General features: G+C 48.2%; 1 protein-coding gene across 4 annotated transcripts in view; it reads left to right on the top strand.

Moving 5' to 3' along the window:
- The first annotated feature begins 9,649 nt into the window (after positions 1-9,649).
- LOC120395622 (multidrug resistance-associated protein 1-like) overlaps positions 9,650-11,187 on the top strand; it is a 64,990-nt gene continuing 63,452 nt past the window's right edge. For 3 of the 4 annotated variants that reach the window (XM_039520176.1, XM_039520175.1, XM_039520173.1), the window contains exon 1: positions 10,045-10,217. In XM_039520176.1, the coding sequence (XP_039376110.1) occupies positions 10,152-10,217 (66 nt within the window). In that variant the 5' untranslated portion in view covers positions 10,045-10,151. Of the gene's footprint in view, positions 9,768-10,044; positions 10,218-11,187 lie in introns of those variants that run through there. The other variant, XM_039520174.1, reaches the window with a different exon arrangement.

Here is an 11,187-nt window from a genome sequence, read left to right as displayed (position 1 = left end):
GTCTTAATTCTGCTTGCATGGAAGTCAGGGGAGCTTTACCATTGACTTCAAACAGGAGCAGAGTTAGGCAAACACCAAGGATATGTCCACACTACAAAATTACTCTGATTTTACATAATTCGATTTTTGGCAACAGATTGCATAAAGTCAAATGCATGCGGCCATACTAAGCACATTAATTCGGCAGTGTGCGTCCATAGTACTGAGGCTAGCGTCGACTTCCGGAGCGTTGCACTGTGGGTAGCTATACCATAGTTCCCACATTCTCCCCCACTCATTGGAATTCTGGGTTGAGATCCCAATGCCTGAGGGGGCAAAAAACATTGTCGGGGATGGTTCTGGGTACATGTCGTCAGGCCCCTCTCCCTCCGTCCCTCTCTCCATGAAAGCAACGGCAGACAACTGTTTCGTGCCTTTTTTTCCTGGGTTACCTGTGCAGACGCCATACCACAGCAAGCCTGGAGCCCGCACAGCTGACCGTCATCGTATGTCTCGGGTGCTGGCAGACGTGGGACTGCATTGCTACACCGCAGCAGCTCATTGCCTTTTGGCAGCAGAAAGTGCATTAGGACTGAAAGCCATTGTCATCATACAGAGATGGGAGTGACTCAGCCAGCTCATTTCCCATCTTCTGCCAAGCACCCAGGAGATGATGATGGCTATCAGTTGTTCTGCACCATCTACTGCCAGCCTAAGCTGTAAAAGATAGATGGAGTGGATCAAAACAAGAAATAGACCAGATTTGTTTTGTATTCATTTGCTCCCCGCTCCCTCTGTGAAATCAACAGCCTGCTAAACCCAGGCTTTTGAGTTCAATCCTTGAGGGGGCCATTCTTTGACAGTTGTTTGTGTTTCTCTTTGATGCAAAGCCTCCGCCTTTGTGGATTTTAATTTCCTGTAAGCCATGTCGTCAGTCGCCCCTCCCTCCATCAGACAATCATTTCACGCCTTTTTTCAGTGCAGACACCATACCACGGCAAGCATGGAGCCCGCTCAGCTCAATGCAGCAGTCATGAACATTGTAAACACCTCGCGCGTTATCGTGCAGTTTATGCTGAACCAGAACCTGGAACACCAGGCGAGGAGAAGGCGACAGCAGTGCAGCGACGAGAGTGATGAGGACATGGACACAGAATTCTCTCAAAGCGTGGGCCCTGGTGCTTTGGAGATCATGATGTTAATGGGGCAGGTTCATGCTGTGGAATGCAGATTCTGGGCCCAGGAAACAAGCACAGAGTGGTGAGACCGCCTAGTGTTGCAGGTCTGGGATGATTCCCAGTGGCTGCAAAACTTTTGCATGCGTAAGGGCACTTTCATGGAATGTTGTGATTTGCTGTCCCCTGCCCTGAAGCACAAGAATACCAAGATGAGAGCAGCCCTCACAGTTGAGAAGCAAGTGGCAATAGCCCTCTGGAAGCTTGCAACACCAGACAGCTACCGGTCAGTCGGGAATCAATTTGGAGTGGGCAAAGCTACTGTGGAGGCTACTGTGATGCAAGTAGGCAAAGCAATCACTGAGCTGCTGCTACCAAAGGCAGTGACTCTGGGAAATGTGCAGGTCATAGTAGATGGCTTTGCTGCAATGGGATTCCCTAACTGTGGTGGGGCGATAGAGGGAACCCATATCCCTATCTTGGCACCAGACCACCAGGACAGCCAGTACATAAACCGAAAGGGGTACTTTTCAATGGTGCTGCAAGCACTGGTGAATCACAAGGGACGTTTCACCATCATCAACGTGGGATGTCTGGGAAAGGTTCATGATGCTTGCGTCTTCAGGCACTCTACTCTGTTTAAACAGCTGCAGCAAGAGATTTACTTCCCAGACCAGAAAATAACTGTTGGGGATGTTGAAATGCCTATAGTTATCCTTGGAGACACAGCCTACCCCTTAATGCCATGGCTCATGAAGCCATACACAGGCAGCCTGGACAGTAGTCAGGAGCTGTTCAACTAAAGGCTGAGCAAGTGCAGAATGGTGGTAGAATGTGCATTTGGATGTTTAAAGGGTCGCTAGTGCACTTTACTGACTTGCTCAGACCTCAGCCAAACCAATATTCCCATTGTTATTGCTGCTTGCTGTGTGCTCCACAATCTCTATGAGAGTAAGGGGGAGATGTTTATGGTGGGGTCGGAGGTTGAGGCAAATTGCCTGGCCGCAGATTACATGCAGCCAGACACCAGGATGATTAGAAGAGAACACCAGGAAGCGCTGCGCATCAGAGAAGCTTGGAAAACCAGTTTCATGACTGGCCAGGCTACGGTGTGACAGTTCTGTTTGTTTCTCCTTGATGAAAACCCGCACCCTTGGTTGACTCATTCCCTGTAAGCCACCCACCCTCCCCACTTTGATCACAGCTTGCTTTCAAAGGAAATAAAGTCACTATCATTTAAAAACCATGTATTCTTTATTAATTGATTATAAAAATAGGGAGAGAACTGACAAGGTAGCCCGGGGTGGGGTATGGGAGGAGAGGAAGAGAGAAGATAAAGGCCACTTCAAAACTTGTTGAATGACAGCCTTCTGTTGCTTGAGCTGTCCACTGGGGTGGAGTGGCAGGGTGCACAGAGCCTTCCCCACCCTCTGTATTCTTGGGTGTCTGGGTGAGGAGGCTATGGAACTTGGGGGGGGGGAGGGTGGTTAAACAGGGGCTGCAGCGGCACTCTGTGATCCTGCTGCCGTTCTTGAAGCTCCACCAGATGCTAGAGCATGTCCTTTTGATCCAGCAGTAGCCCCAGCGTTGCACCCTGCCTGCTCTGATCTTCCTGACACCACTTCTCATCTCGATCATCCCTCCTGTCCTCATGTTCATCCCTCCTGTCCTCACGTTCATTGGCCGCTTTCCTGTACTGTGATACTGTGTCCTTCCACTCATTCAGATGAGCTCTTTCATTGCAGGTTGGCTGCATGATCTCAGAGAACATTTCATCGTGCATGCGTTTTTTTCACTGCCTTATTTGACATAGCCTTCGGGCTGGAGGAGGGAGGCTTGAAAAATTTGCAGCTGCAGGAGGGAAAAAAGGGAGAGAAGTATTTTAAAAGATACATTTTACAGAACAATGGGTATACTCTTTCACGGTGAACAACACTATTCACATTACATAGCACATGTGATTTTGGTACAAGGTCGCATTTTGCATCTTAATATTGAGTACCTGCGGCTTTGGTGTTAGAGATCACAGACGCAGGGCTGGGCAACAGAATTCAGCTTGCATGTGGCCATGGTAAGCCATAGTCTTTCAGCTTCTGCAACCTTCATAAAAGCAGCGCCCTCCTTTCCCATACCAAGCAAAGCCCGTTGAGTGCTGCGGTTTTTGTGTTAACGTGCAGCAGCAGAAACCAAACTAACCCCACCCCCCATCCAATACTCTGGGATGATCGCTTTACCCCTCCCCCCACCGCATGGCTGGTATCAGGGAAGATCCCTGCTAGCCAAAGGCGAACAGCTCAGTGCCCATGCCCCCCCCCACCCCAAACCCCAGCTTGGCTAACTGCGGGGAGGATTTCTTTTCAGCCACAGGCAAACAGCCCAATAGGAACAGCCACTTCTGAATGTCCCCTTAATTAAATTCCTTCAACCAGGTTACCGTGAACGATATCACTCTCCTGAGGATAACACAGTGAGATAAAGAACGGATGTTGCTTGAATGCCAGCAAACACCGGGACCATACGCTGCCAGGCTTTGTCATGCAGTGATACCAGATTACTTGCTACTAGCATGGTGTGGTAAAGTGTCCTACCATGGAGGATGGAATAAGGCTGCCCTGCCCAGAAACCTTCTGCAAAGGCTTTTGGAGTACCTCCAGGAGAGCTTCATGGAGATGTCCCTAGAGGATTTCCACTCCATCCCCAGACACGTTAACAGACTTTTCCAGTAGCTGTACTGGCTGCAAATGCATCCCAAGTCCTCAGGGCAAATTAATCATTAAAAAACGCTTGCTTTTAAACCATGTTTTATATATACGAAAGTGCATTCACCAGAGGTCCTTTCTCTGGCTTCATGGTCCAGGATACTGCCTTGGGAGGGTTGGGAGGCTATTTCAGTCAGGGTGAGAAAAAGATCCTGGCTGTTGTGGAGAACGGTGTACTGTGTGCTCTCCTCAAGCTCGTCCTCCTCCTCCTCTTCCCTGTCTGCAAAATCCTTAGGCATGGCTGAGAGTACCCCCTCCTCGAAATCCACAGTCAGGGGTGGGGTAGTGGTGGCAGCCCCCCCTAGAATTGCATGCAGCTCAGCATTGAAGTGGTATGTCTGTGGCTCTGCCCCGGAGTGTCCGTTTCCTTCTTTGGTTTTCTGAGCTCCTTAACTTTCACGCGGCACTGTATTGAGTCCCTATTGTGGCCTCTCTCCATCATGCCCTTGGAGATTTTTTCAAATGTTTTGGCATTTTGTCTTTTGGAATGTAGTTCTGCTAGTATGGAATCGTCTCCCCATACAGCGATCAGATCCAGTACCTCCCATACAGTCCATGCTGGAGCTCTTTTTCAATTCTCAGACTGCATGGTCACCTGTGCTGATCAGCGCTCCACGCTGGGCAAACAGGAAATGAAATTCAAAAGTTCATGGAGCTTTTCCTGTCTACCTAGCAAGTGCATCCAAGTTCAGATTGCTGTCCAGATTGGTCACAGTGGTGCACTGTGGGATAGCTCCCAGAGTCCAATACTGTCAAATTGCGTCCACACTAACCCTAATTCGAATCAGTAATGTCGATTTCAGCACTACTCCCCTCGTCGGGGAGGAGCACAGAAATCAATTTTAAGAGCCCTTTATGTCAAAGTAAATGGCTTTGTTGTGTGGACGGGTGCAGGGTTAATTCGATTTAACGCTGCTAAATTCAACCTAAACTCGTAGTGTAGACCAGGTCCACGTGTTTGTGAAAATCCCACACTTAATATTTAAATTGAAGCTACCTAGTGACATATCTAAAACAGTGCCTTCCACTTAATAAGTAGTTAATTTGACCAAAATTTAGAGATCGAGCACAGAGTCTCACCCTAAAAGTACAGTGCTAAAATGAAGGAAGTTTACCAACATAAGTGATTTGTATTTGTAAAAATGTCAATACCCTAAAATATGCACCTAGAGAAGATTCATTTAAATGTATTTTTTTATCATGGGAACTGTATTTGTAATTTCATTTCATATAAATAGTTGTTTATTTTCTTTAGCTGCTTTTATTTGATACCATGAAGTGGTATGTTTTTGGAACCTTTTGCTATATGTCCTGAGATAACATCTCCAATTGCCACTCTGCTCCCCTCAGTTTTACTTCTAATATTCTCTTCTCTTGTACAAAGCTGGCTAAATATAGCTGCTAGGCACTTTAATAAAGGACTTCAATATAAAAAATCACACATCAAATCATGCCTGCGGAGACAGCCAGTCTCATGAAAAGACAAAATGTTTGTTTGGGAACAAGATTTGCATGCAAAACAGTATGTGATGATATTTTTATCATATGTCTAGTTTGGTGGGCCTGCATACCCAAACATGTGTGTCCCAAAAGAGGGTATGTTTAGGTAAAAAGTAAGTGTTCAAACAGAATCATAGTGCACTGTACAATACCATCTGAAGAATGTGAAGACATTTGCAGAAAAACAGCTCAAGTTAAGAGTTCCTTCTAAGTAGTGGAAATATATGTCAAACATCTCATTTTGAGGGACATCACTCAGTTTAGTCCTAAAAGTACCCATTTTCCACACAAATTTGGTGTTATGAAACTGGGATTATAGGAAGTTATTTACATTAAAACAATCCATTGTTTTAAGTTTCTTGCATAAATACTTTTTCTCTCTCTTCAACTGGGTCTTTATCACACATTTCTTTCAGAAGGTTGAGTAATGTGAGTGTTAACATTATCATCTCCATAAGCAAATTCATATGTCTAAATGTAATATGACTACCTGTGTGCTGAGTGGATTCCATAGATCTAACAATATCAGATGGCACCCATATTAACACTAGAGCCCTGAGGTTTCAGTGTCATCTGCCAGCAACATGGATGGTGCTTCCACTTTGCTGTGGTAAGTGGCAATCGGACAAAATGCCATTGGTAAATGTTATATCCTTGGGGCAGCCGGTGTAGGAAGCAATCACTTGAGGCCAGAGAGCAGGCAGCTAACCAAAACCTCCATTTTATTTACATATATACAGAGAGCTCCTCAGCCGGTTGAAACCGGTTGAGCTAACCCATAATAATCTAACTCAGTTGCCATAGCAACAAAACCATGACAACCAAATACACAACATATTCCTCCCCCCCTAATAAGAACATCCCCTAAATAAAACACACACTAGACTAGAGAAGGAGGGTAGACTGCCTCCATTCCCGGCTAAACCCTGGGGATTATTTTGCCCCATAACCGTGGGTTCGCCCTAGCTAAAGATCCAGCCGATGAGGAGGCCTTCTGTCTCTAGGTGGATTACGGCGAACTACTGGTGTTATTGCACCCGAAAGCACTAGGGGCTCAGGGTCCGCAGCACGAACAGGTGAGGAGATGGTATCAGCTCGTGCTGGGCAAAGGGGTATCTCAGCCGCCGGCAGTAATGGAGGAGAACAGTCAGAAACAGGTGACTCGTGATTCGATCCCTCACCAGAAGAGGTGAAGTCAGACCCCTCAACTGCAGATGGGTCCTGAGGACTGGCATGACCTGGCAACAGGTGATCTACATGTCGCCGCCAGGTAAGATTCTCGGCAGTCCGGACTGTGTAGGAAACAGGTCCTGTTTGAGTGATGACTGTGGCCGGAACCCATTTAGCTCTGGAAGTATAATTCCGAGCCAAAACTGGCTGTCCCGGGCTAAAGGTTCGGTCTTTTGCTCTGGGTGCCCGTCTGATGACTTGATATTGCTGCTGATGTTGCACAATTTGTCGGGGTTCAGAAGGTTTCAGCAGATCAAAGCAAGTGCGCAGCTGTCGTCCCATCATTAGAAAGGCCGGAGATGCGTGGGTCGTAGCATGAGGTGTGTTTCTGTAGGAAAGTAAAAAGGTATCCAGACGCTTTTGAATGGAGTGTTGTCCCCTTGCTGATTTCAAAGCGTTTTTCATTGTCTGCACAAATCTTTCAGCTAATCCGTTGGTGGACGGATGATATGGTGCTGACGTGATGTGGTGTATCCCATTTGCCTTCATAAAATTTTGAAACTCCTGAGAAACAAACTGCGGTCCGTTGTCGCTCACAAGTTGTTCTGGCAGACCAAAACGACTAAAGAGTCCTCGTAGTTTTTGGATAGTACTCTCTGCAGAAGTGGACTGCATTATAGAGACTTCTGGCCATTTAGAATGGGCATCTATTGACACCAAGAACATGCTTCCTTCAAGGGGGCCAGCAAAGTCAACGTGAATACGTTGCCACGGGTTTTCAGGCCAGTCCCATGGGTGTAGGGGTGCCCACTGGGGTGCATTCCTCACACCCTGACATGACATACAAGCTTTTGCCTTCTCTTCAATAGCGCTGTCCAGTCCAGGCCACCAAAAATAGCTTCGTGCAATTTCCTTCATGCGCACTATTCCACAGTGACCGGAATGTAGCTGTTCTAACATCTGTGATCTCAGTGGTGGTGGAATAATGACACGTCTCCCCCACAACAAACAACCAGATTGGACCGATAACTCCGTCCGCTTGGACATGTAGGGAACAAGGTCGGATGAGACCGGAGAGGTTTGTCGAGATGTTCCATGCATCACCAGGTCCATAACGTGGGACAATACTGGGTCAACGCGAGTTGCCTTCTTTATCTGAGTAGCAGTGATGGGTGTATTCTCTACCTGTTCAAAGTAGAAGATTTCCTTGTGGGCACTATCTTGGTGTTTGACCGGCAAAGGCAACCTTGAGAGGCCATCTGCATTGCCGTGTAGAGTGGATTTCGATATTTGATTTCATATGTGTGCTGAAAGTAACAATGCCCAACGTCGCATACGACTAGCAGCTAATGGGGGAATGCCTGTGTAAGGTCCAAAAATTGATGTCAGAGGTCGATGGTCTGTGAGAAGAGTAAATTTTCGCCCAAACAGGTACTGATGAAACTTCCGAATTCCAAAAACAATTCCTAATGCCTCACGTTCGATTTGGGCGTAGTTAGTTTCTGCTTTGCTTAGAGTGCGTGAAGCAAAAGCAATAGGTCTCTCTTCTCCTGAAGGCATAATATGTGACACGACTGCTCCCACTCCATAAGGGGAGGCATCGCAGGCCAATTGCAGTGGTAAGGATGGATCAAAGTGTGTTAGAACTTCAGAATTTAGCAATGCATCCTTAGCTTTGTTAAATGCAACATCACAGGCTTCAGTCCACTTCCAGGCCTTGTTCTGCCCAAGGAGCTCATGAAGTGGTTTTAGCAGTGTGGCTAACTGTGAGATGAACTTTCCATAATAGTTCAGGAGTCCTAGAAACGAGCGCAGCTGGCTTACATTTCGAGGTGGGGGAGCCTCCACAATAGCTTTAACTTTTGCAGGGGCCTTATGAAGACCTGCAGAATCAATGATGTGTCCCAAATATTCAACAGAGGGCTTGAAGAATTCACACTTGTCTTTGCGAACTCGTAGGCCATACTCTTCCAGTCTTTGTAAGGTAGCCTCTAAATTCTTTAAGTGATCCTCTTTTTGTCGGCCAGACCACAGGCCTCTTTTTCTTTTGTTTACAGGCACACTCAATGTGTCCCTTTTTGCCACAGTGTCGACACACCAGGTCCTTACACCAGCATTCTGATGCCTGGTGACCCGGCTTACCACAGCGGTAACATTCTTGACTCTGCACAGTTTTGTGGGTCGGTTCTTGTGACACTTTTTGCACCCTCGGGGGTGCACCGATGTATTGTGCCTCCCTTGTAGCCAGTTCCATGGAGACAGCAATATCAACAGCCTTCTGTAAGGTAAGCTGAGCCTCTGTCAGTAGGCGCTTCCGTATAGCTTCACTGTACAGGCCACACACTAACCTGTCACGCAGGGCATCATGTAACATTTCTTTAAATTCACAGTGTTCTGCTAGCTTTTTTAAAATGGCTACAAATTGTACAACTGTTTCATCTTCCTTTTGGTCTCTTTTGTGGAACCTATATCTTTCAGCAATTACCAGTGGTTTTGGGGAGAAATGAGACCCCAGGATTTCCACAATGTCACTGTAAGATTTAGTCTCAGGCTTAACAGGGTGCAGTAAGCTGCGTAGCAGAGAGTAGGTTTTAGCCTCTACAGCAGTTAAGAATATTGGCACCTTCTTCGCTTCTGTAATGTCATTTGCAATACCAAAAAGCTCAAAACGCTCAGTATACACATGCCACTGCTCTGTATTCTCATCAAAAGGCTCCAGAGGCCTGGTCAGAGTAGCCATGATTTTAGTTTCACTTTCACAGTCAGTGCAAACAAGCAGCTTTTTTGTTTGTTTGTTCTTTACCTTAACTTCTACTTCCTTCTGTTACTGGAGCAGCACCGGAGTCTCACCCTCGTCGCCAGTGTTATATCCTTGGGGCAGCCGGTGTAGGAAGCAATCACTTGAAGCCAGAGAGCAGGCAGCTAACCAAAACCTCCATTTTATTTACATATATACAGAGAGCTCCTCAGCCGGTTGAAACCGGTTGAGCTAACCCATAATAATCTAACTCAGTTGCCATAGCAACAAAACCATGACAACCAAATACACAACAGTAAAGAGCTTATTATTTGCTTCGAATCACCCACTAATACAGATCACTCATCAAGTAAACCTGGGGTGGATACAGCTGGTCAAGGCTTTGGCGTACAAGTCTTGTTTGGGTGCCATATACAAAAGTGGATGGTAATCAGTTAGCCTCTAAACCCTGCCTGTGCTCCCCCCGTGCAGTCAGCCAGCACCTGGCTCTAGGCAGGGGCACCCGCTGCTAATGCCCAGCGCTCCCAGTCCCTCCCAGGGGCTCGGGGCTCTGTCTCTAAGCCCCGGGGACACGGGAACAGGCGGCGGCTGCTTTCCGCCCCCTGACCCTTCCCTCGCTTGCGGGCGGAGTGCGGCGACGGCTTTGCGCGGGGCTGGGGCCAAGGCCAAGCCGCGGGGGTGGGCGGTGCCTGCGGGCAGCTCCTCCCAGCTTCCCCCAGCTGCCTCCGGCCCCGGCTGCTGCTGCCGCCGCCCTGCCCCGCATCCAGGGACACCGCGAGCGGCTGCGGGGTTGCGGGGCGCGCTGGGATCATGCCGGCGGCCCTGCGCGGGGCAGGGGGCGGCTCCTACGAGCTCCTCCCTCCGCTCGGCCAGAAGGTAACCCGGCCCCGCCGGGCTGGTGGGGGCCCGGCCGGGCGCCACTGGATGGGAGGGTCCCTGGCGAGCCCGGCTGGAGACTGAGCCCCGCTCTCCCCGTGCAGCCGGGCCGGGCCGGGCAGGGCAGGGGACAGGGCGGGGAGCTTGTGCGAAAGCCGCCTCGCCTGGCAGCTGTGTACGGGGCACAGACCCGCCCCTCCCACTACCTGCCCCGGGTCTGAGCATGTCCCAGCCAGCCGGCTAAAGTCACCTGATGGCTGCTTGGTGGGGCTTGGTCGAGCGGTTTCCTTGGAGCAGTTACATGCAATCCCTGGGGGAGGCAGGATCTCGGGCTTCGTGGTCCCATTTTTAAACGGAAACCTGGTCGTTATAGAAGACCAAACTGGGGAGGGGGATTGCGCGGAAGTAAAAAGGTCCTAATCAAGAGTTAAAAGAATGGGGGGCGGGGGTAGGAGGAAGGTGATCGTGCGATAGGGACAATCTTCTGAGGGCTCTTTAAAATGTAGCTTAGTTAAGTATACCGGCTTGGAAATAGGGGTTAGGACTGTGTCAGGTCCAAGTGAGTCTCACATCCTCTTTCTTCTGGCAGTTGTTTATCCGAGGTACTTTGCACTTCTTGCTCCCTTCACTCTGATAACTCCAAGTGACTCTCACATCACCTTTCTTTGGGAGGCCTTGTAACATTCCACCCCTGTACCCTAACCCCCCTCCCCCCAAACAAAACAAAACATGCTAGGAACCTTGCACTTCTTGCTTCCTCCACTTTGATAAATCTTTCCTGCTATCACTCTTTTTATCTTTTTAGGATTCTCCCTGTCCTGTGTATTTTCTTTCTTCCCCTTTACATTCTCTTTGTTTCTCCCTCAGGTTAGTATTAGAATAAGTAAAATCCCATGAACAGAATGTAAACTGATTTCAGAGTGAGAAAAATCAACACGAGGATGCTTCATTTCTATGTTTATCTTTCCCT

Source organism: Mauremys reevesii, linkage group 1 (genome assembly GCF_016161935.1).
Source record: "Mauremys reevesii isolate NIE-2019 linkage group 1, ASM1616193v1, whole genome shotgun sequence".
In the NCBI taxonomy this organism is placed as follows: domain Eukaryota; kingdom Metazoa; phylum Chordata; order Testudines; family Geoemydidae; genus Mauremys; species Mauremys reevesii.
Note: the sequence above shows the minus strand (reverse complement) of the source record. Positions and strands in the feature narration are given on the sequence as shown.